The 27,599-nt window shown below is 59.4% G+C and overlaps 1 protein-coding gene across 1 annotated transcript; it reads left to right on the top strand.

The window, feature by feature from the left end:
• Positions 1 to 6: 6 nt before the first annotated feature.
• Positions 7 to 27,599, top strand: LOC142050915 (uncharacterized). The gene is made up of 2 exons (XM_075080125.1): positions 7 to 157; positions 26,719 to 27,599. The coding sequence occupies exons 1-2, from the start codon at positions 95 to 97 to the stop codon at positions 27,307 to 27,309; spliced, it is 654 nt and encodes a 217-aa protein (XP_074936226.1). The 5' UTR covers positions 7 to 94; the 3' UTR covers positions 27,310 to 27,599.

Genomic DNA, 27,599 nt, shown 5'->3' with positions numbered 1-27,599 from the left:
CCCCACTGTCCCCCAGGCGCAGGGACTGTCCCTGCAGTGCCTGTCCTCGGCCCGCGGCGACGTCGTCCGGGCGGCCGAGACGCTGCGCCGGGAAATGGCCGGCTCGGAGGGGACCAACGAGCGCCTCAACCGCGGCTTCAACGCCCGCATCATGGCCGTGAGTGTCCCCGTCACCCCCGGTGTCACCCGGCGCCTTGGCCCCACCCCGTCCCCTCAACACCCGCATCACGGCCACATCATTGTCACCTGCTGGTGTCACCAGGCGCCTTGGCCTCGCCCCGTCCCGTCAACACCTGCACCATGGTTGTGGGTGGTGCCGTCACACGTCACTGTCCCCTGTCCCCGTCCCATCAACGGTGGCCACATCCCCATTGGCCACATCCCCTCCCCATTGGTCCCATGTCCATCCCCTTTGGCCCCATCCCCATCCCCATTGGCCACATCCCCATCCCCATTGGCCACATCTCCATCCCCATTGGCCACATCCCCATCCCCATCCCCATTCGTCACATCCCCATTGGTCACATCCCCATCTGCATTGACCACATCCCCATCCCCATTGGCCACATCCCCATCCCCATTGGCCACATCCCCATCCCCATTGCCCACATCTCCATCCCCATTGGCCACATCTCCATCCCCATTGGCCACATCTCCATCCCCATTGGCCCCATCCCCATCCCCATTGGCCACATCGCCATCCCCATTGGTCACATCCCCATCCCCATTGGCCTCATCCCCAAAGCCATTGGCCACATCTCCATCCCCTTTGGTCACATCCCCATCCCCATTGGCCACATCCCCATCCCGATTGGTCAAATCTCCATCCTCATCCCCATTGGCCACATCCCCATCCCCATTGGCCACATCCCCATCGCCATTGGTCACATCCCCATCCCCATTGGTCACATCCCCATCCCCATTGGCCATATCCCCATCCCCATTGGTCACATCCCCATCCCCATTGGTCACATCCCCATCCCCATTGGTCACATCCCCATCCCCTTTGGCCCCATCCCCATCCCCATTGGCCACATCCCCATCCCCATCCCCATTGGTCACATCTCAATCCCCATCCCCATTGGCCACATCCCCATCCCCATCCCCATTGGTCACAACCCCATCCCATTGACCACATCTCCATCCCTATTGGCCACGTCACCATCCCCATTGGTCCCGTCCCCATCCCCTTTGGCCTCACCCCCAACCCCATTGGCCACATCCCCATCACCTTTGGTCATATCCCCATCCGCATTGGCCACATCCCATCCCCATTGGCCACATCCCTATCCCCATCCCCATTGGCCACATCCCCATCCCCTTTGGTCACATCCCGATCCCCATTGGCCACATCTCCATCCCCATTGGTCACATCCCCATCCCCATTGGTCACATCCCCATCCCCATCCCCATTGGCCACATTCTCATCCCCATTGATCACTTCCCCATCCCCATTGGCTCCGTCCCCATCCCCATTGGACACATCTCCAACCCCATTGGCCACATCACGATCCCCATTGGTCACATCCCAATCCTCAACCCCATTGGTCACTTCCCCATCCCCTTTGGCCTCATCCCCAACCTCATTGGCCACATCCCCATCCCCATTGGCCCCGTCCCCATCCCCACTGGCCACATCCCCATCCCCAGTGGCCACATACGCATCCTCATTGGTCAAATCTCTATCCTCTTCCCCATTGGTCACATCTCCATCCCCATTGGCCACATCCCCATCCCCATTGGCCACATCCCCATCCCCATTGGTCAGATCCCCATCCCGATCCCCATTCGCCCCATCCACAATCCCATTGGCCACATCCTGATCCCCATTGGTCACATCCCCATCCCCATTGGGCACATACCCATCCCCGTTGGCCACATCCCCATCCCCATTGGTCACATCCCCATCCCCATTGGCCCCATCCCCATCCCCATTGGTCACATCCCCATCCCCATTGGCCACATCCCCATCCCCATCCCCATTGGCCATACCACATCCCCATTGGCCACATCCCCATCCCCATTGGTCACAACCCCGTCCCCATTGGTCACATCACCATCCCCATCCCCATTGGCCACATCCCCATCCCCTTTGGTCACATCCCGATCCCCATTGGCCATATCTCCATCCCCATTGGTCACATCCCCGTCCCTATCCCCATTGGCCACATCTCCATCCCCATTGGCCACATCACGATCCCCATTGGTCACATCCCAATCCTCAACCCCATTGGTCACTTCCCCATCCCCTTTGGCCTCATCCCCAACCCCATTGGTCACATCCCCACCCCCATTGGTCACATCCCCATCACCATTGGCCCCGTACTTATCCCCATTGGACACATCCCCATCCCTATTGGCCACATCCCCATCCCCATTGGCCCCATCCCCATCCCCATTGGTCACATCCCCACCCCCATTGGTCACATCCCCATCCCCATTGGCCACATCCCCATCCCAAGTGGCCATATACGCATTCTCATTGGTCAAATGTCAATCCTCTTCCCCATTGGTCACATCCCCATCCCCATTGGCCACGTCCCCATCCCCATTGGCCACGTCGCCATCCCCTATGGCCACATCCCCATCCCCATTGGCCACATCCCCATCCCCATTGGTCCTATCCCCATCCCCATTGGTCACATCCCCATCCCCATTGGCCACTTCTCCATCCCCTCTGGCCACATCCCAATCCCCATTGGTCCCATCCCCACCCCCATTGGTCACATCCCCATCCCCATTGGTCACATCCGCATCCCCATTGGCCACATCCCCATTCCCATTGGCCCCGTCCCCATCCCCATTGGCCACATCCCCATCCCCTTTGGCCCCATCCCCATCCCCATTGGCCACATCCTCATCCCGATTAGCCACATCCCCATCCCCATTGGTCACATCTCAATCCCCATCCCCATTGGTCACATCTCCATCCCCATTGGCAACATCCCCATCCCCATCCGCATTGGCCACATCCCCATCCCCATTGGTCAAATCTCCATCCACATCCCCATTGGTCCCGTCCCCATCCCCATTGGTCACATCCCGATCCCCTTTGACCACATCTCCATCCCCATTGGCCACGTCTCCATCCGCATTGGAACATCCCTATCCCCATTGGCCACATCCCCATCCCCATTGGCCACACCCCCATCACCTTTGGTCACATCCCCATCCCCATTGGCCGCATCCCCATCCCCATTGGCCACATCCCCATCCCCATTGGCCACATCCCCATCCCCATTGGTCAAATCTCCATCCTCATCCCCATTTGTCACAACCCCATCCCCATTGGTCACATCCCCATCCCCTTTGGTCACATCCCGATCCCCATTGGCCACATCCGCATCCTCATTGGTCAAATCTCCATCCTCATCCCCATTGGCCACATCCCCATCCCCATTGGACACATCTCCATCCCCGTTGGCCCCATCCCCATCCCCATTGGCCACATCCCATCCCCATTGGCCACATCCCCATCCCCATTGGCCACATCCCCATCCCCATTGGCCACATCCCCATCCCCATTGGACCCGTTCTATCCCCATTGGCCACATCCCCATCCCTATTGGCCACATCCCCATTCCCTTTGGTCACATCCCCATCCCCATTGGACCCGTTCTATCCCCATTGGTCACATCCCCATCCCCATTGGCCACATCCCCATCCCCATTGGCCACATCCCCATCCCCTTTGGCCACATCCCCATCCCCATTGGCCATATCCCCATCCCCTTTGGCTCCGTCCCCATCCCCATTGGCCACATCCCCATCCCCATTGGCCATATCCCCATCCCCATTGGCCACATCCCCATCCCCATTGGTCACATCCCCATCCCCATTGGCCACATCCCCATCCCCATTGGCCACATCCTCATCCCCATTGGCCACATCCCCATCCCCATTGGCCACATCTCCATCCCCATTGGCCCCATCCCCATCCCCATTGGCCACATCCCCATCGCCATTGGTCACATCCCCATCCCCATTGGTCACATCCCCTTCCCCACCCCCATTGGTCACATCCTCATCCCTGTTGGCCACATCCCCATCCCCATAGCCCACATCTCCATCCCCAATGGCCCCATACCCATTGGCCACATCCCCATCCCCATTGGCCACATCTCCATCCCCATTGGCCCCGTCCCCATCCCCATTGGCCACATCCCCATCCCCATTGGCCCCATCCCCATCCCCTTTGGTCACATCCCCATCCCCATTGGACCTGTTCCATCCCCATTGGTCACATCCCCACCCCCATTGGTCACATCCCCATCCCCATTGGTCCCATCCCGATCCCCTTTGGCCACATCCCCATCCCCATTGGCCACATCCCCATCCCCATTGGTCCCATCCCCACCCCCATTGGTCACATCCCCATCCCCATTGGTCCCATCCCCATCCCCATTGGCCCCATCCCCATCCCCATTGGTCACATCCCCACCCCCATTGGTCACATCCCCATCCCCATTGGCCACTTCTCCATCCGCTTTGGCCACATCCCAATCCCCATTGGTCCCATCCCCACCCCCATTGGTCACATCCCCATCCCCATTGGCCACATCCCCATCCCCATTGGCCACATCCCTATCCCCTTTGGCCACATCCCCATCCCCATTGGCCACATCCCCATCCCCATTGGCCACATCCCCATCCCCTTTGGCCCCATCCCCATCCCCATTGGCCACATCCTCATCCCGATTAGCCACATCCCCATCCCCATTGGTCACATCTCAATCCCCATCCCCATTGGTCACATCTCCATCCCCATTGGCAACATCCCCATCCCCATCCGCATTGGCCACATCCCCATCCCCATTGGTCAAATCTCCATCCACATCCCCATTGGTCCCGTCCCCATCCCCATTGGTCACATCCCCATCCCCATTGACCACATCTCCATCCCCATTGGCCACGTCTCCATCCGCATTGGAACATCCCTATCCCCATTGGCCACATCCCCATCACCTTTGGTCACATCCCCATCCGCATTGGCCACATCCCCATCCCCATTGGCCCCATCCCCATCCCCTTTGGTCACATCCCCATCCCCATTGGTCAAATCTCCATCCTCATCCCCATTTGTCACAACCCCATCCCCATTGGTCACATCCCCATCCCCTTTGGTCACATCCCGATCCCCATTGGCCACATCCGCATCCTCAGTGGTCAAATCTCCATCCTCATCCCCATTGGCCACATCCCCATCCCCATTGGACACATCTCCATCCCCGTTGGCACCATCCCCATCCCCATTGGCCACATCCCCATCCCCATTGGCCACATCCCCATCCCCATTGGCCATATCCCCATCCCCATTGGCCCTATCCTCATCCCCATTGGCCACATCCCCATCCCCATTGGCCACATCTCCATCCCCATTGGCCCCGTCCCCATCCCCATTGGCCACATCCCCATCCCCATTGGTCCCATCCCCACCCCCATTGGTCACATCCCCATCCCCATTGGTCCCATCCCCATCCCCATTGGCCCCATCCCCATCCCCATTGGTCACATCCCCACCCCCATTGGTCACATCCCCATCCCCATTGGCCACTTCTCCATCCGCTTTGGCCACATCCCAATCCCCATTGGTCCCATCCCCACCCCCATTGGTCACATCCCCATCCCCATTGGCCACATCCCCATCCCCATTGGCCACATCCCTATCCCCTTTGGCCACATCCCCATCCCCATTGGCCACATCCCCATCCCCATTGGCCACATCCCCATCCCCTTTGGCCCCATCCCCATCCCCATTGGCCACATCCTCATCCCGATTAGCCACATCCCCATCCCCATTGGTCACATCTCAATCCCCATCCCCATTGGTCACATCTCCATCCCCATTGGCAACATCCCCATCCCCATCCGCATTGGCCACATCCCCATCCCCATTGGTCAAATCTCCATCCACATCCCCATTGGTCCCGTCCCCATCCCCATTGGTCACATCCCCATCCCCATTGACCACATCTCCATCCCCATTGGCCAAGTCTCCATCCGCATTGGAACATCCCTATCCCCATTGGCCACATCCCCATCACCTTTGGTCACATCCCCATCCGCATTGGCCACATCCCCATCCCCATTGGCCCCATCCCCATCCCCTTTGGTCACATCCCCATCCCCATTGGTCAAATCTCCATCCTCATCCCCATTTGTCACAACCCCATCCCCATTGGTCACATCCCCATCCCCTTTGGTCACATCCCGATCCCCATTGGCCACATCCGCATCCTCAGTGGTCAAATCTCCATCCTCATCCCCATTGGCCACATCCCCATCCCCATTGGACACATCTCCATCCCCGTTGGCACCATCCCCACCCCCATTGGCCACATCCCCATCCCCATTGGCCACATCCCCATCCCCATTGGCCATATCCCCATCCCCATTGGCCCTATCCTCATCCCCATTGGCCACATCCCCATCCCCATTGGCCACATCTCCATCCCCATTGGCCCCGTCCCCATCCCCATTGGCCACATCCCCATCCCCATTGGCCACTTCTCCATCCCCTTTGGCCACATCCCCATCCCCATTGGTCACATCCCCATCCCCATTGGCCACATCCCCATCCCCATTGGCCACATCCCCATCCCCTTTGGCCACATCCCCATCCCCATTGGTCACATCCCCATCCCCATTGGCCACATCCCCATCCCCATTGGCCATATCCCCATCCCCATTTTCCACATCCCCATCCCGATTGGTCAAATCTCCATCCTCATCCCCATTGGCCACATCCCCATCCCCATTGGCCACATCCCCATCCCCATTGGCCCCATCCCCATCCCCATTGGCCACATCCCCATCGCCATTGGTCACATCCCCATCCCCATTGGCCACATCCCCATCGCCATTGGTCACATCCCCATCCCCATTGGTCACATCCCCTTCCCCACCCCCATTGGTCACATCCTCATCCCTGTTGGCCACATCCCCATCCCCATAGCCCACATCTCCATCCCCAATGGCCCCATCCCCATTGGCCACATCCCCATCCCCATTGGCCACATCTCCATCCCCATTGGCCCCGTTCCCATCCCCATTGGCCCTATCCCCATCCCCATTGGCCCCATCCCCATCCCCATTGGCCACATCCCCATCCCCATTGGCCACATCCCCATCCCCATTGGCCACATCCCCATCCCCTTTGGTCACATCCCCATCACCATTGGACCTGTTCCATCCCCATTGGTCACATCCCCATCCCCATTGGTCACATCCCCATCCCCATTGGCCACATCCCCATCCCCATTGGTCACATCCCCACCCCCATTGGTCACATCCCCATCCCCATTGGTCACATCCCCACCCCCATTGGTCACATCCCCATCCCCATTGGCTGCATCCCCATCCCCATTGGTCACATGCCCATCCCCATTGGTCACATCCCGATCTCCATTGGTCCCATCCCCATCCCCATTGGCCACTTCTCCATCCCCTTTGGCCACATCCCCATCCCCATTGGTCCCATCCCCACCCCCATTGGTCACATCCCCATCCCCATTGGTCCCATCCCCATCCCCATTGGCCCCATCCCTATCCCCATTGGCCACATCCCCATCCCCATTGGTCCCATCCCCACCCCCATTGGTCACATCCCCATCCCCATTGGTCCCATCCCCATCCCCATTGGCCCCATCCCTATCCCCATTGGCCACATCCCCATCCCCATTGGTCACATCCCCACCCCCATTGGTCACATCCCCATCCCCATTGGCCACTTCTCCATCCCCTTTGGCCACATCCCCATCCCCATTGGCCCCATCCCCATCCCCATTGGCCACATCCCCATCGCCATTGGTCACATCCCCATCCCCATTGGCCACATCCCCATCGCCATTGGTCACATCCCCATCCCCATTGGTCACATCCCCTTCCCCACCCCCATTGGTCACATCCTCATCCCTGTTGGCCACATCCCCATCCCCATAGCCCACATCTCCATCCCCAATGGCCCCATCCCCATTGGCCACATCCCCATCCCCATTGGCCACATCTCCATCCCCATTGGCCCCGTTCCCATCCCCATTGGCCCTATCCCCATCCCCATTGGCCCCATCCCCATCCCCATTGGCCACATCCCCATCCCCATTGGCCACATCCCCATCCCCATTGGCCACATCCCCATCCCCTTTGGTCACATCCCCATCACCATTGGACCTGTTCCATCCCCATTGGTCACATCCCCATCCCCATTGGTCACATCCCCATCCCCATTGGCCACATCCCCATCCCCATTGGTCACATCCCCATCCCCATTGGTCACATCCCCACCCCCATTGGTCACATCCCCATCCCCATTGGCTGCATCCCCATCCCCATTGGTCACATGCCCATCCCCATTGGTCACATCCCGATCTCCATTGGTCCCATCCCCATCCCCATTGGCCACTTCTCCATCCCCTTTGGCCACATCCCCATCCCCATTGGTCCCATCCCCACCCCCATTGGTCACATCCCCATCCCCATTGGTCCCATCCCCATCCCCATTGGCCCCATCCCTATCCCCATTGGCCACATCCCCATCCCCATTGGTCACATCCCCACCCCCATTGGTCACATCCCCATCCCCATTGGCCACTTCTCCATCCCCTTTGGCCACATCCCCATCCCCTTTGGTCACATCCGCATCCCCATTGGCCACATCCCCATTCCCATTGGTCACATCCCCATCCCCATTGGCCACATCCCCATCCCCTTTGGCCACATCCCCATCCCCATTGGCCACATCCTCATCCCGATTAGCCACATCCCCATCCCCATTGGTCACATCTCAATCCCCATCCCCATTGGTCACATCTCCATCCCCATTGGCCGCATCCCCATCCCCATCCCCATTGGCCACATCCCCATCCCCATTGGCCACATCCGCATCCTCATTGGTCAAATCTGCATCCTCATCCCCATTTGTCACAACCCCATCCCCTTTGGTCACATCCCGATCCCCATTGGCCACATCCGCATCCTCATTGGTCAAATCTCCATCCTCATCCCCATTGGCCACATCCCCATCCCCATTGGACACATCTCCATCCCCGTTGGCCCCATCCCCATCCCCATTGGCCACATCCCCATCCCCATTGGCCACATCTCCATCCCCATTGGCCCCGTCCCCATCCCCATTGGCCCTATCCCCATCCCCATTGACCACATCTCCATCCCCATTGGCCCCGTCCCCATCCCCATTGGGCCTATCCCCATCCCCATTGGCCACTTCTCCATCCCCTTTGGGCACATCCCCATCCCCATTGGCCCCATCCCCATCCCCATTGGCCACATCACCATCCCCTTTGGTCACATCCCCATCCCCATTGGAACTGTTCCATCCCCATTGGTCACATCCCCACCCCCATTGGTCACATCCCCATCCCCATTGGTCACATCCGCACCCCCATTGGTCACATCCCCATCCCCATTGGCTGCATCCCCATCCCCATTGGTCACATGCCCATCCCCATTGGTCACATCCCGATCTCCATTGGTCCCATCCCCATCCCCATTGGCCACTTCTCCATCCCCTTTGGCCACATCCCCATCCCCATTGGTCCCATCCCGATCCCCTTTGGCCACATCCCCATCCCCATTGGCCACATCCCCATCCCCATTGGTCCCATCCCCACCCCCATTGGTCACATCCCCATCCCCATTGGCCCCATCCCCATCCCCATTGGCCCCATCCCCATCCCCATTGGCCACATCCCCATCCCCATTGGCCACATCCCCACCCCCATTGGTCACATCCCATCCCCATTGGCTGCATCCCCATCCCCATTGGTCACATGCCCATCCCCATTGGTCACATCCCGATCTCCATTGGTCCCATCCCCATCCCCATTGGCCCTATCCCCATCCCCATTGGCCACATCCCCATCCCCATTGGTCCCATCCCGATCCCCTTTGGCCACATCCCCATCCCCATTGGCCACATCCCCATCCCCATTGGTCCCATCCCCACCCCCATTGGTCACATCCCCATCCCCATTGGTCCCATCCCCATCCCCATTGGCCCCATCCCCATCCCCATTGGCCCCATCCCCATCCCCTTTGGTCACATCCCCATCCCCATTGGACCCGTTCTATCCCCATTGGTCACATCCCCATCCCCATTGGTCACATCCCCATCCCCATTGGCCACATCCCCATCCCCTTTGGCCCCATCCCCATCCCCATTGGCCACATCCTCATCCCGATTAGCCACATCCCCATCCCCATTGGCCACATCCCCATCCCCATCCCCATTGGTCACATCTCAATCCCCATCCCCATTGGTCACATCTCCATCCCCATTGGCCACATCCCCATCCCCATCCCCATTGGTCACAACCCCATCCCCATTGACCACATCTCCATCCCTATTGGCCACGTCCCCATCCCCATTGGTCCCGTCCCCATCCCCATTGGCCACATCCCTATCCCCATCCCCATTGGCCACATCCCCATCCCCATTGGTCAAATCTCCATCCTCATCCCCATTGGCCACATCCCCATCCCCTTTGGTCACATCCCGATCCCCATTGGCCACATCCGCATCCTCATTGGTCACATCTCGATCCCCATTGGCCACATCTCCATCCCCATTGGTCACATCCCCATCCCCATCCCCATTGGCCACATCCTCATCCCCATTGATCACTTCCCCATCCCCATTGGCTCCGTCCCCATCCCCATTGGACACATTTCCATCCCCATTGGACCAGTCCCCATCCCCATTGGCCACATCTCCATCCCCAGTGGCCACATCCCCATCTCCATTGGACCTGTCCCCATCCCTATTGGCCACATCCCCATCCCCATTGGACACATCCCCATCCCTATTGGCCACATTCCCATCCCCATTTGTCACATCCCCATCCCCATTGGTCACATCCCCATTCCCATTGGCCACATCCCCATCCCCATTGGTCAGATCCCCATCCCGATCCCCATTCGCCCCATCCACAATCCGATTGGCCACATCCTGATCCCCATTGGTCACATCCCCATCCCCATTGGTCACATCACCATCCCCATTGGTCACATCCCCATCCCCATTGGTCACATGCCCATCCCCTATGGCCACATCCCCATCCCCATTGGTCACATCCCCATCCCCATTGGCCCCATCCCCATACCCATTGGACACATACCCATCCCCATTGGCCACATCCCCATCCTCATTGCCCACATCCCCATCCCCATTGGCCACATCCCCATCCCCATCCCTATTGGCCACATCCCCATCCCCATTGGTCAAATCTCCATCCTCATCCCCATTGGTCACAACCCCGTCCCCATTGGTCACATCACCATCCCCATCCCCTTTGGTCACATCCCGATCCCCATTGGTCACATCCCCGTCCCTATCCCCATTGGCCACATCTCCATCCCCATTGGCCACATCACGATCCCCATTGGTCACATCCCAATCCTCAACCCCATTGGCCACATCCCCATCCCCATTGGTCCCATCCCCATCCCTATTGGCCCCATCCCCATCCCCATTGGCCACATAAGCATGTACATTAGTCAAATCTCCATCCTCATCCCCATTGGTCACATCCCCATCCCCATTGGCCACATACCCATCCCCAGTGGCCACATACGCATCCTCATTGGTCAAATGTCAATCCTCTTCCCCATTGGTCACATCCCCATCCTCATTGGCCACATCCCCATCCCCATTGGCCGCATCTCGATCTCCATTGGTCAAATCTCCATCCTCATATCCATTGGTCACATCCCCATCCCCATTGGCCACGTCGCCATCCCCTATGGCCAGATCCCCATCCCCATTGGTCACATACCCATCCCCATTGGCCACATCCCCATCCCCATTGGTCACATCCCCATCCGCATTGGCCACATCTCCATCCCCATTGGTCCTATCCCCATCCCCATTGGTCACTTCTCCTTCCCCTTTGGCCACATCCCAATCCCCATTGGTCCCATCCCCACCCCCATTGGTCACATCCCCATCCCCATTGGCCACATCCCTATCCCCTTTGGCCACATCCCCATCCCCTTTGGCCACATCCCCATCCCCTTTGGTCACATCCACATCCCCATTGGCCACATCCCCATTCCCATTGGCCCCGTCCCCATCCCCATTGGCCACATCCCCATCCCCATTGGCCCCATCCCCATCCCCATTGGCCACATCCTCATCCCGATTAGCCACATCCCCATCCCCATTGGTCACATCTCCATCCCCATTGGAAACATCCCCATCCCCATCCGCATTGGCCACATCCCCATCCCCATTGGTCAAATCTCCATCCACATCCCCATTGGTCCCGTCCCCATCCCCATTGGTCACATCCCCATCCCCATTGGCCACATCTCCATCCCCATTGGCCACGTCTCCATCCGCATTGGAACATCCCTATCCCCATTGGCCACATCCCCATCCCCATTGGCCACATCCCCATCCCCATCCCCATTGGCCACATCCCCATCCCCATTGGCCATATCCCCATCCCCATTGGTCACATCCCCATCCCCATTGGCCACATCCCCATCCCCATTGGCCATATCCCCATCCCCATTGGCCACATCCCCATCCCGATTGGTCAAATCTCCATCCTCATCCCCATTGGCCACATCCCCATCCCCATTGGTCACATCCCCATCCCCATTGGCCACATCCCCATCCCCTTTGGCCCCATCCCCATCCCCATTGGCCACATCCTCATCCCGATTAGCCACATCCCCATCCCCATTGGCCACATCCCCATCCCCATCCCCATTGGTCACATCTCAATCCCCATCCCCATTGGTCACATCTCCATCCCCATTGGCCACATCCCCATCCCCATCCCCATTGGTCACAACCCCATCCCCATTGACCACATCTCCATCCCTATTGGCCACGTCCCCATCCCCATTGGTCCCGTCCCCATCCCCATTGGCCACATCCCTATCCCCATCCCCATTGGCCACATCCCCATCCCCATTGGTCAAATCTCCATCCTCATCCCCATTGGCCACATCCCCATCCCCTTTGGTCACATCCCGATCCCCATTGGCCACATCCGCATCCTCATTGGTCACATCTCGATCCCCATTGGCCACATCTCCATCCCCATTGGTCACATCCCCATCCCCATCCCCATTGGCCACATCCTCATCCCCATTGATCACTTCCCCATCCCCATTGGCTCCGTCCCCATCCCCATTGGACACATTTCCATCCCCATTGGACCAGTCCCCATCCCCATTGGCCACATCTCCATCCCCATTGGCCACATCCCCATCTCCATTGGACCTGTCCCCATCCCTATTGGCCACATCCCCATCCCCATTGGACACATCCCCATCCCTATTGGCCACATTCCCATCCCCATTTGTCACATCCCCATCCCCATTGGTCACATCCCCATTCCCATTGGCCACATCCCCATCCCCATTGGTCAGATCCCCATCCCGATCCCCATTCGCCCCATCCACAATCCCATTGGCCACATCCTGATCCCCATTGGTCACATCCCCATCCCCATTGGTCACATCACCATCCCCATTGGTCACATCCCCATCCCCATTGGTCACATGCCCATCCCCTATGGCCACATCCCCATCCCCATTGGTCACATCCCCATCCCCATTGGCCCCATCCCCATACCCATTGGACACATACCCATCCCCATTGGCCACATCCCCATCCGCATTGCCCACATCCCCATCCCCATTGGCCACATCCCCATCCCCATCCCTATTGGCCACATCCCCATCCCCATTGGTCAAATCTCCATCCTCATCCCCATTGGTCACAACCCCGTCCCCATTGGTCACATCACCATCCCCATCCCCTTTGGTCACATCCCGATCCCCATTGGTCACATCCCCGTCCCTATCCCCATTGGCCACATCTCCATCCCCATTGGCCACATCACGATCCCCATTGGTCACATCCCAATCCTCAACCCCATTGGCCACATCCCCATCACCATTGGTCCCATCCCCATCCCTATTGGCCCCATCCCCATCCCCATTGGCCACATCCCCATCCCTATTGGCCACATCACGATCCCCATTGGTCACATCCCAATCCTCAACCCCATTGGCCACATCCCCATCCCCATTGGTCCCATCCCCATCCCTATTGGCCCCATCCCCATCCCCATTGGCCACATCCCGATCCCCATTGGCCACATCCGCATCCTCAGTGGTCAAATCTCCATCCTCATCCCCATTGGTCACATCCCCATCCCCATTGGCCACATACCCATCCCCAGTGGCCACATACGCATCCTCATTGGTCAAATATCAATCCTCTTCCCCATTGGTCACATCCCCATCCTCATTGGCCACATCCCCATCCCCATTGGCCGCATCTCGATCTCCATTGGTCAAATCTCCATCCTCATATCCATTGGTCACATCCCCATCCCCATTGGCCACGTCGCCATCCCATATGGCCAGATCCCCATCCCCATTGGTCACATACCCATCCCCATTGGCCACATCCCCATCCCCATTGGTCACATCCCCATCCGCATTGGCCACATCTCCATCCCCATTGGTCCTATCCCCATCCCCATTGGTCACTTCTCCTTCCCCTTTGGCCACATCCCAATCCCCATTGGTCCCATCCCCACCCCCATTGGTCACATCCCCATCCCCATTGGCCACATCCCTATCCCCTTTGGCCACATCCCCATCCCCTTTGGCCACATCCCCATCCCCTTTGGTCACATCCGCATCCCCATTGGCCACATCCCCATTCCCATTGGCCCGTCCCCATCCCCATTGGCCACATCCCGATCCCCATTGGCCCCATCCCCATCCCCATTGGCCACATCCTCATCCCGATTAGCCACATCCCCATCCCCATTGGTCACATCTCCATCCCCATTGGAAACATCCCCATCCCCATCCGCATTGGCCACATCCCCATCCCCATTGGTCAAATCTCCATCCACATCCCCATTGGTCCCGTCCCCATCCCCATTGGTCACATCCCCATCCCCATTGACCACATCTCCATCCCCATTGGCCACGTCTCCATCCGCATTGGAACATCCCTATCCCCATTGGCCACATCCCCATCCCCATTGGCCACATCCCCATCCCCATCCCCATTGGCCACATCCCCATCCCCATTGGCCACATCCCCATCCCCATTGGTCAAATCTCTATCCTCATCCCCATTTGTCTCAACCCCATCCCCATTGGTCACATCCCCATCCCCTTTGGTCACATCCCGATCCCCATTGGCCACATCCGCATCCTCAGTGGTCAAATCTCCATCCTCATCCCCATTGGCCACATCCCCATCCCCATTGGACACATCTCCATCCCCGTTGGCCCCATCCCCATCCCCATTGGCCACATCCCCATCCCCATCCCCATTGGCCCCGTCCCCATCCCCATTGGTCCTATCCCCATCCCCATTGGTCACATCCCCATCCCCATTGGACCCGTTCTATCCCCATTGGTCACATCCCCATCCCCATTGGTCACATACCGATCCCCTTTGGCCATATCCCCATCCCCTTTGGCCACATCCCCATCCCCATTGGCCATATCCCCATCCCCATTGGTCACATCCCCATCCCCATTGGCCACATCCCCATCCCCATTGGCCATATCCCCATCCCCATTGGCCACATCCCCATCCCGATTGGTCAAATCTCCATCCTCATCCCCATTGGCCACATCCCCATCCCCTTTGGACACATCTCCATCCCCATTGGCCCCATCCCCATCCCCATTGGCCACATCCCCATCGCCATTGGTCACATCCCCATCCCCATTGGTCACATCCCCTTCCCCACCCCCATTGGTCACATCCTCATCCCTGTTGGCCACATCCCCATCCCCATAGCCCACATCTCCATCCCCAATGGCCCCATCCCCATTGGCCACATCCCCATCCCCATTGGCCACATCTCCATCCCCATTGGCCCCGTCTCCATCTCCATTGGCCCTATCCCCATCCCCATTGGCCACATCCCCATCCCCATTGGCCACATCCCCATCCCCATTGGCCCCATCCCCATCCCCATTGGCCACATCCCCATCCCCTTTGGTCACATCCCCATCCCCATTGGAACTGTTCCATCCCCATTGGTCACATCCCCATCCCCATTGGTCACATCCCCATCCCCATTGGCCACATCCCCATCCTCATTGGTCACATCCCCACCCCCATTGGTCACATCCCCATCCCCATTGGCTGCATCGCCATCCCCATTGGTCACATGCCCATCCCCATTGGTCACATCCCGATCTCCATTGGTCCCATCCCCATCCCCATTGGCCACTTCTCCATCCCCTTTGGCCACATCCCCATCCCCATTGGTCCCATCCCGATCCCCTTTGGCCACATCCCCATCCCCATTGGCCACATCCCCATCCCCATTGGTCCCATCCCCACCCCCATTGGTCACATCCCCATCCCCATTGGTCCCATCCCCATCCCCATTGGCCCCATCCCCATCCCCATTGGCCACATCCCCACCCCCATTGGTCACATCCCCATCCCCATTGGCTGCATCCCCATCCCCATTGGTCACATGCCCATCCCCATTGGACCCGTTCTATCCCCATTGGTCACATCCCCATCCCCATTGATCACATCCCCATCCCCATCCCCATTGGCCACATCCCCATCCCCATTGGCCACATCCCCATCCCCTTTGGCCCCATCCCCATCCCAATTGGCCCCATCCCCATCCCAATTGGCCACATCCTCATCCCGATTAGCCACATCCCCATCCCCATTGGCCACATCTCCATCCCCATCCCCATTGGTCACATCCCCATCCCCATCCCCATTGGTCACATCTCAATCCCCATCCCCATTGGTCACATCTCCATCCCCATTGGCCACATCCCCATCCCCATCCCCATTGGTCACAACCCCATCCCCATTGACCACATCTCCATCCCTATTGGCCACGTCACCATCCCCATTGGTCCCGTCCCCATCCCCATTGGCCACATCCCTATCCCCATCCCCATTGGCCACATCCCCATCCCCATTGGTCAAATCTCCATCCTCATCCCCATTGGCCACATCCCCATCCCCTTTGGTCACATCTCGATCCCCATTGGCCACATCTCCATCCCCATTGGTCACATCCCCATCCCCATTGGTCACATCCCCATCCCCATCCCCATTGGCCACATCCTCATCCCCATTGATCACTTCCCAATCCCCATTGGCTCCGTCCCCATCCCCATTGGCCACATCCCCATCTCCATTGGACCCGTCCCCATCCCTATTGGCCACATCCCCATCCCCATTGGACACATTCCCATCCCTATTGGCCACATCCCCATCCCCATTTGTCACATCCCCATCCCCATTGGTCACATCCCCATCCCCATTGACCACATCTCCATCCCCATTGGCCACGTCTCCATCCGCATTGGAACATCCCTATCCCCATTGGCCACATCCCCATCCCCATTGGCCACATCCCCATCCCCATCCCCATTGGCCACATCCCCATCCCCATTGGCCACATCCCCATCCCCATTGGTCAAATCTCTATCCTCATCCCCATTTGTCTCAACCCCATCCCCATTGGTCACATCCCCATCCCCTTTGGTCACATCCCGATCCCCATTGGCCACATCCGCATCCTCAGTGGTCAAATCTCCATCCTCATCCCCATTGGCCACATCCCCATCCCCATTGGACACATCTCCATCCCCGTTGGCCCCATCCCCATCCCCATTGGCCACATCCCCATCCCCATCCCCATTGGCCCCGTCCCCATCCCCATTGGTCCTATCCCCATCCCCATTGGTCACATCCCCATCCCCATTGGACCCGTTCTATCCCCATTGGTCACATCCCCATCCCCATTGGTCACATACCGATCCCCTTTGGCCATATCCCCATCCCCTTTGGCCACATCCCCATCCCCATTGGCCATATCCCCATCCCCATTGGTCACATCCCCATCCCCATTGGCCACATCCCCATCCCCATTGGCCATATCCCCATCCCCATTGGCCACATCCCCATCCCGATTGGTCAAATCTCCATCCTCATCCCCATTGGCCACATCCCCATCCCCTTTGGACACATCTCCATCCCCATTGGCCCCATCCCCATCCCCATTGGCCACATCCCCATCGCCATTGGTCACATCCCCATCCCCATTGGTCACATCCCCTTCCCCACCCCCATTGGTCACATCCTCATCCCTGTTGGCCACATCCCCATCCCCATAGCCCACATCTCCATCCCCAATGGCCCCATCCCCATTGGCCACATCCCCATCCCCATTGGCCACATCTCCATCCCCATTGGCCCCGTCTCCATCTCCATTGGCCCTATCCCCATCCCCATTGGCCACATCCCCATCCCCATTGGCCACATCCCCATCCCCATTGGCCCCATCCCCATCCCCATTGGCCACATCCCCATCCCCTTTGGTCACATCCCCATCCCCATTGGAACTGTTCCATCCCCATTGGTCACATCCCCATCCCCATTGGTCACATCCCCATCCCCATTGGCCACATCCCCATCCTCATTGGTCACATCCCCACCCCCATTGGTCACATCCCCATCCCCATTGGCTGCATCGCCATCCCCATTGGTCACATGCCCATCCCCATTGGTCACATCCCGATCTCCATTGGTCCCATCCCCATCCCCATTGGCCACTTCTCCATCCCCTTTGGCCACATCCCCATCCCCATTGGTCCCATCCCGATCCCCTTTGGCCACATCCCCATCCCCATTGGCCACATCCCCATCCCCATTGGTCCCATCCCCACCCCCATTGGTCACATCCCCATCCCCATTGGCCATATCCCCATCCCCATTGGCCCCATCCCCATCCCCATTGGCCACATCCCCACCCCCATTGGTCACATCCCCATCCCCATTGGCTGCATCCCCATCCCCATTGGTCACATGCCCATCCCCATTGGACCCGTTCTATCCCCATTGGTCACATCCCCATCCCCATTGATCACATCCCCATCCCCATCCCCATTGGCCACATCCCCATCCCCATTGGCCACATCCCCATCCCCTTTGGCCCCATCCCCATCCCAATTGGCCCCATCCCCATCCCAATTGGCCACATCCTCATCCCGATTAGCCACATCCCCATCCCCATTGGCCACATCTCCATCCCCATCCCCATTGGTCACATCCCCATCCCCATCCCCATTGGTCACATCTCAATCCCCATCCCCATTGGTCACATCTCCATCCCCATTGGCCACATCCCCATCCCCATCCCCATTGGTCACAACCCCATCCCCATTGACCACATCTCCATCCCTATTGGCCACGTCACCATCCCCATTGGTCCCGTCCCCATCCCCATTGGCCACATCCCTATCCCCATCCCCATTGGCCACATCCCCATCCCCATTGGTCAAATCTCCATCCTCATCCCCATTGGCCACATCCCCATCCCCTTTGGTCACATCCCGATCCCCATTGGCCACATCCGCATCCTCATTGGTCACATCTCGATCCCCATTGGCCACATCTCCATCCCCATTGGTCACATCCCCATCCCCATTGGTCACATCCCCATCCCCATCCCCATTGGCCACATCCTCATCCCCATTGATCACTTCCCAATCCCCATTGGCTCCGTCCCCATCCCCATTGGCCACATCCCCATCTCCATTGGACCCGTCCCCATCCCTATTGGCCACATCCCCATCCCCATTGGACACATCCCCATCCCTATTGGCCACATCCCCATCCCCATTTGTCACATCCCCATCCCCATTGGTCACATCCCCATCCCCATTGACCACATCTCCATCCCCATTGGCCACGTCTCCATCCGCATTGGAACATCCCTATCCCCATTGGCCACATCCCCATCCCCATTGGCCACATCCCCATCCCCATCCCCATTGGCCACATCCCCATCCCCATTGGCCACATCCCCATCCCCATTGGTCAAATCTCTATCCTCATCCCCATTTGTCTCAACCGCATCCCCATTGGTCACATCCCCATCCCCTTTGGTCACATCCCGATCCCCATTGGCCACATCCGCATCCTCAGTGGTCAAATCTCCATCCTCATCCCCATTGGCCACATCCCCATCCCCATTGGACACATCTCCATCCCCGTTGGCCCCATCCCCATCCCCATTGGCCACATCCCCATCCCCATTGGCCCCGTCCCCATCCCCATTGGTCCTATCCCCATCCCCATTGGTCACATCCCCATCCCCATTGGCCACTTCTCCATCCCCTTTGGTCACATCCCCATCCCCATTGGACCCGTTCTATCCCCATTGGTCACATCCCCATCCCCATTGGTCACATCCCGATCCCCTTTGGCCATATCCCCATCCCCTTTGGCCACATCCCCATCCCCATTGGCCATATCCCCATCCCCATTGGTCACATCCCCATCCCCATTGGCCACATCCCCATCCCCATTGGCCATATCCCCATCCCCATTGGCCACATCCCCATCCCGATTGGTCAAATCTCCATCCTCATCCCCATTGGCCACATCCCCATCCCCTTTGCACACATCTCCATCCCCATTGGCCCCATCCCCATCCCCATTGGCCACATCCCCATCGCCATTGGTCACATCCCCATCCCCATTGGTCACATCCCCTTCCCCACCCCCATTGGTCACATCCTCATCCCTGTTGGCCACATCCCCATCCCCATAGCCCACATCTCCATCCCCAATGGCCCCATCCCCATTGGCCACATCCCCATCCGCATTGGCCACATCTCCATCCCCATTGGCCCCGTCCCCATCCCCATTGGCCCTATCCCCATCCCCATTGGCCACATCCCCATCCCCATTGGCCACATCCCCATCCCCATTGGCCCCATCCCCATCCCCATTGGCCACATCCCCATCCCCTTTGGTCACATCCCGATCCCCATTGGCCACATCCGCATCCTCATTGGTCACATCTCGATCCCCATTGGCCACATCTCCATCCCCATTGGTCACATCCCCATCCCCATTGGTCACATCCCCATCCCCATCCCCATTGGCCACATCCTCATCCCCATTGATCACTTCCCAATCCCCATTGGCTCCGTCCCCATCCCCATTGGCCACATCCCCATCTCCATTGGACCCGTCCCCATCCCTATTGGCCACATCCCCATCCCCATTGGACACATCCCCATCCCTATTGGCCACATCCCCATCCCCATTTGTCACATCCCCATCCCCATTGGTCACATCCCCATCCCCATTGACCACATCTCTATCCCCTTTGGCCACGTCTCCATCCGCATTGGAACATCCCTATCCCCATTGGCCACATCCCCATCCCCATTGGCCACATCCCCATCCCCATTTGTCACATCCCCATCCCCATTGGTCACATCCCCATCCCCATTGACCACATCTCCATCCCCATTGGCCACGTCTCCATCCGCATTGGAACATCCCTATCCCCATTGGCCACATCCCCATCCCCATTGGCCACATCCCCATCCCCATCCCCATTGGCCACATCCCCATCCCCATTGGCCACATCCCCATCCCCATTGGTCAAATCTCTATCCTCATCCCCATTTGTCTCAACCCCATCCCCATTGGTCACATCCCCATCCCCTTTGGTCACATCCCGATCCCCATTGGCCACATCCGCATCCTCAGTGGTCAAATCTCCATCCTCATCCCCATTGGCCACATCCCCATCCCCATTGGACACATCTCCATCCCCGTTGGCCCCATCCCCATCCCCATTGGCCACATCCCCATCCCCATCCCCATTGGCCCCGTCCCCATCCCCATTGGTCCTATCCCCATCCCCATTGGTCACATCCCCATCCCCATTGGCCACTTCTCCATCCCCATTGGTCACATCCCCATCCCCATTGGTCACATCCCGATCCCCTTTGGCCATATCCCCATCCCCTTTGGCCACATCCCCATCCCCATTGGCCATATCCCCATCCCCATTGGTCACATCCCCATCCCCTTTGGCCATATCCCCATCCCCATTGGCCACATCCCCATCCCGATTGGTCAAATCTCCATCCTCATCCCCATTGGCCACATCCCCATCCCCTTTGGACACATCTCCATCCCCATTGGCCCCATCCCCATCCCCTTTGGCCACATCCCCATCGCCATTGGTCACATCCCCATCCCCATTGGTCACATCCCCTTCCCCACCCCCATTGGTCACATCCTCATCCCTGTTGGCCACATCCCCATCCCCATAGCCCACATCTCCATCCCCAATGGCCCCATCCCCATTGGCCACATCCCCATCCGCATTGGCCACATCTCCATCCCCATTGGCCCCGTCCCCATCCCCATTGGCCCTATCCCCATCCCCATTGGCCACATCCCCATCCCCATTGGCCCCATCCCCATCCCCATTGGTCAAATCTCCATCCTCATCCCCATTGGCCACATCCCAATCCCCTTTGGTCACATCCCGATCCCCATTGGCCACATCCGCATCCTCATTGGTCACATCTCGATCCCCATTGGCCACATCTCCATCCCCATTGGTCACATCCCCATCCCCATTGGTCACATCCCCATCCCCATCCCCATTGGCCACATCCTCATCCCCATTGATCACTTCCCAATCCCCATTGGCTCCGTCCCCATCCCCATTGGCCACATCCCCATCTCCATTGGTCACATCCCCATCCCCATTGGTCACATCCCCTTCCCCACCCCCATTGGTCACATCCTCATCCCTGTTGGCCACATCCCCATCCCCATAGCCCACATCTCCATCCCCAATGGCCCCATCCCCATTGGCCACATCTCCATCCCCATTGGCCCCGTCCCCATCCCCATTGGCCCTATCTCCATCCCCATTGGCCACATCCCCATCCCCATTGGCCACATCCCCATCCCCATTGGCCCCATCCCCATCCCCATTGGCCACATCCCCATCCCCTTTGGTCACATCCCCATCCCCATTGGAACTGTTCCATCCCCATTGGTCACATCCCCATCCCCATTGGTCACATCCCCATCCCCATTGGCCACATCCCCATCCCCATTGGTCACATCCCCACCCCCATTGGTCACATCCCCATCCCCATTGGCTGCATCGCCATCCCCATTGGTCACATGCCCATCCCCATTGGTCACATCCCGATCTCCATTGGTCCCATCCCCATCCCCATTGGCCACTTCTCCATCCCCTTTGGCCACATCCCCATCCCCATTGGTCCCATCCCGATCCCCTTTGGCCACATCCCCATCCCCATTGGCCACATCCCCATCCCCATTGGTCCCATCCCCACCCCCATTGGTCACATCCCCATCCCCATTGGTCCCATCCCCATCCCCATTGGCCCCATCCCCATCCCCATTGGCCACATCCCCATCCCCATTGGCCACATCCCCATCCCCATTGGTCACATCCCCACCCCCATTGGTCACATCCCCATCCCCATTGGCTGCATCCCCATCCCCATTGGTCACATGCCCATCCCCATTGGACCCGTTCTATCCCCATTGGTCACATCCCCATCCCCATTGATCACATCCCCATCCCCATCCCCATTGGCCACATCCCCATCCCCATTGGCCACATCCCCATCCCCTTTGGCCCCATCCCTATCCCAATTGGCCCCATCCCCATCCCAATTGGCCACATCCTCATCCCGATTAGCCACATCCCCATCCCCATTGGCCACATCTCCATCCCCATCCCCATTGGTCACATCTCAATCCCCATCCCCATTGGTCATATCTCCATCCCCATTGGCCACATCCCCATCCCCATCCCCATTGGTCACAACCCCATCCCCATTGACCACATCTCCATCCCTATTGGCCACGTCACCATCCCCATTGGTCCCGTCCCCATCCCCATTGGCCACGTCCCTATCCCCATCCCCATTGGCCACATCCCCATCCCCATTGGTCAAATCTCCATCCTCATCCCCATTGGCCACATCCCCATCCCCTTTGGTCACATCCCGATCCCCATTGGCCACATCCGCATCCTCATTGGTCACATCTCGATCCCCATTGGCCACATCTCCATCCCCATTGGTCACATCCCCATCCCCATTGGTCACATCCCCATCCCCATCCCCATTGGCCACATCCTCATCCCCATTGATCACTTCCCAATCCCCATTGGCTCCGTCCCCATCCCCATTGGCCACATCCCCATCTCCATTGGACCCGTCCCCATCCCTATTGGCCACATCCCCATCCCCATTGGACACATCCCCATCCCTATTGGCCACATCCCCATCCCCATTTGTCACATCCCCATCCCCATTGGTCACATCCCCATCCCCATTGGCCACATCCCCATCCCCATTGGTCAGATCCCCATCCCGATCCCCATTCGCCCTATCCACAATCCCATTGGCCACATCCTGATCCCCATTGGTCACATCCCCATCCCCATTGGTCACATCACCATCCCCATTGGTCACATCCCCATCCCCATTGGTCACATCCCCATCCCCATCCCCATTGGTCACATCCCCATCCCCATTGGGCACATCCCCATCCCCATTGGTCACATCCCCATCCCTATCCCCATTGGGCACATCCCCATCCCTATTGGGCACATCCCCATCCCCATTGGCCACATTCCCATCCCCATTGGCCACGTCGCCATCCCCTATGGCCACATCCCCATCCCCATTGGTCACATCCCCATCCCCATTGGCCCCATCCCCATCCCCATTGGTCACATACCCATCCCCATTGGCCACATCCCCATCCGCATTGCCCACATCCCCATCCCCATTGGCCACATCCCCATCCCCATCCCTATTGGCCATACCACATCCCCATTGGCCACATCCCCATCCCCATTGGTCAAATCTCCATCCTCATCCCCATTGGTCACAACCCCGTCCCCATTGGTCACATCACCATCCCCATCCCCATTGGCCACATCCCCATCCCCTTTGGTCACATCCCGATCCCCATTGGTCACATCCCCGTCCCTATCCCCATTGGCCACATCTCCATCCCCATTGGCCACGTCACGATCCCCATTGGTCACATCCCAATCCTCAACCCCATTGGCCACATCCCCATCACCACTGGCCCCATCCCCATCCCTATTGGCCCCATCCCCATCCCCATTGGCCACATCCGCATCCCCATTGGCCACATCCCCATCCCCATTGGCCACATACCCATCCCCAGTGGCCACATACGCATCCTCATTGGTCAAATGTCAATCCTCTTCCCCATTGGTCACATCCCCATCCTCATTGGCCACATCCCCATCCCCATTGGCCGCATCTCGATCTCCATTGGTCAAATCTCCATCCTCATATCCATTGGTCACATCCCCATCCCCATTGGCCACGTCGCCATCCCCTATGGCCACATCCCCATCCCCATTGGTCACATACCCATCCCCATTGGCCACATCCCCATCCCCATTGGTCACATCCCCATCCGCATTGGCCACATCTCCATCCCCATTGGTCCTATCCCCATCCCCATTGGTCATATCCCCATCCCCATTGGTCACTTCTCCATCCCCTTTGGCCACATCCCAATCCCCATTGGTCACATCCTAATCCCCGTTGGCTACATCCCCATCCCCATTGGCCACATCCCCATCCTCATCCTCATTGGCCACATCCCCATCCCCATTGGTCACATCCCCATCCCCATTAGCCACATCCCCATCCCCATTGGTCACATCTCCATCCTCATCTCCATTGGTCACATCCCCATCCCCACTGGCCCCGTACCCATCCCCATTGGTCACATCCCCATCCCCATTGGCCACATCCCCATCCCCATTGGTCACATCCCCATCCCCATCGGCCCCATCCCCATCCCCATTGGTCACATCTCCATCCTCATCTCCATTGGTCACATACCCATCCCCATTGGTCACATCCCCATCCCCATTGGCCCCATCCCCATCCCCATTGGCCACATCCCCATCCCCATTGGTCACATCCCCATCCCCATTAGCCACATCCCCATCCCCATTGGTCACATCTCCATCCTCATCTCCATTGGTCACATCCCCATCCCCACTGGCCCCGTACCCATCCCCATTGGGCACATCCCCATCCCCATCGGCCCCATCCCCATCCCCATCGGCCCCATCCCCATCCCCATTGGCCCCGTCCCCATCCCCATTGGTCACATCCCCATCCCCATTGGCCCCATCCCCATCCCCATTGGCCAAATCCCCATCCCCATTGGCCCCGTCCCCATCCCCATTGGTCACATCCCCATCCCCATTGGCCACATCCCCATCCCCATCGGCCCCATCCCCATCCCCATTGGCCCCATCCCCATCCCCATTGGTCACTTCCCCGTCCCCATTGGCCACATCCCCATCCCCATTGGTCACATCTCCATCCCCATCCCCATTGGTCACTTCCCCGTCCCCATTGGCCACATCCCCATCCCCATTGGCCACGTCCCCATCCCCTTTGGCTCCGTCCCCATCCCCATTGGTCACATCCCCATCCCCATTGGTCACATCTCCATCCCCATCCCCATTGGTCACATCCCCATCCCCATTGGCCACGTCCCCATCCCCTTTGGCTCCGTCCCCATCCCCATTGGTCACATCCCCATCCCCATTGGCCACGTCCCCATCCCCATTGGTCACATCCCCATCCCCATTGGCCACATCCCCATCCCCTTTGGCTCCGTCCCCATCCCCATTGGTCACATCCCCATCCCCATTAGTCCAATCCCCGTCCCCATTGGCCACATCCCCATCGCCATTGGCCCCGTCCCCATCCCCGCCTGTTTGGCCCCGCCGCTTTGGCCCCGCCCCGCCCCTTTGGCCCCGCCACGCTGACGGCGTCCCATCCGCAGGCCGAGGCCTCGCTCCTGTCCCCCTTCGTGTCCCCCCTGGCCGCCCCGTTCCGCCACGTGCTGCTGGGCCGCGGGGGCCACACGCTGCCGGCGCTGGCGGCGCGGCTGGGGGGCGGGCGGGGGGCGCGGGGGGCCGCCGCCCGCCGCCGCCTGGCCCTGCTCGCCTGGACCCTGCAGGGCACGGCCGGCGCCCTGGCCGGGGACGCCTGGCGCCGCGGGGACGTCGGCGACCGCGGCGACATCTGGGACCAGGGGGGGCTGGGGGACGGGGGGGAGCACGGGGACCCCGGGGACCGCGGTGGCCCTGGGGACAACGGGGACTATGGGGACAATGGGGACACGTGGGACCGCGGTGGCCCTGGGGACAGCTGGGACTATGGGGACTATGGGGACCATGGTGGCCCTGGGGACCGCGGTGGCCCTGGGGGCAACGGGGACTATGGGGACACACGGGATCGTGGTGACCCTGGGGATCATGGTGTCCCTGGGGACAATGGGGACCTCTGGGACTATGGGGACTATGGGGACATCTGGGATGGTGGTGGCCTCGGGGACAACGGGGACATCTGGGATCATGGTGGGCCTTGGTGACACCTGGGACCATGGGGACAGCGGGGGCTCGGGGACGGGGGAGAGCACGGGGACCCCAGGGACCGCGGTGGCCCTGGGGACAACGGGGACTATGGGGACAACGGGGACACGTGGGATCGTGGTGGCCCTGGGGACAAGGGGGGCAACGGGCACACCTGGGTCATGGCAGGCCTTGGTGTCACCTGGGACCGTGGGGACGTGGGGGACATCTGGAATCGTGGTGGCCCTGGGGACCATGATGGCGCTGGGGACAAGGGGGACAACGGGGACCTTGGGGACCCCTGGGGGAC

This window comes from Phalacrocorax aristotelis, unplaced genomic scaffold (assembly GCF_949628215.1).
Source record: "Phalacrocorax aristotelis unplaced genomic scaffold, bGulAri2.1 scaffold_293, whole genome shotgun sequence".
Taxonomy (NCBI): domain Eukaryota; kingdom Metazoa; phylum Chordata; class Aves; order Suliformes; family Phalacrocoracidae; genus Phalacrocorax; species Phalacrocorax aristotelis.
The sequence above is the reverse complement of the archived record's forward strand: the minus strand, read 5'-3'. Positions and strand labels throughout refer to the sequence as shown.

Coding starts and splice junctions, on each gene's coding strand:
- LOC142050915 (XM_075080125.1), top strand. CDS start 95: ATGGCCGGCTCGGAGGGGACCAACGAGCGCCTCAACCGCGGCTTCAAC. Junction 158..26,718: donor TCAACGCCCGCATCATGGCC/GTGAGTGTCCCC, acceptor TCCCATCCGCAG/GCCGAGGCCTCGCTCCTGTC.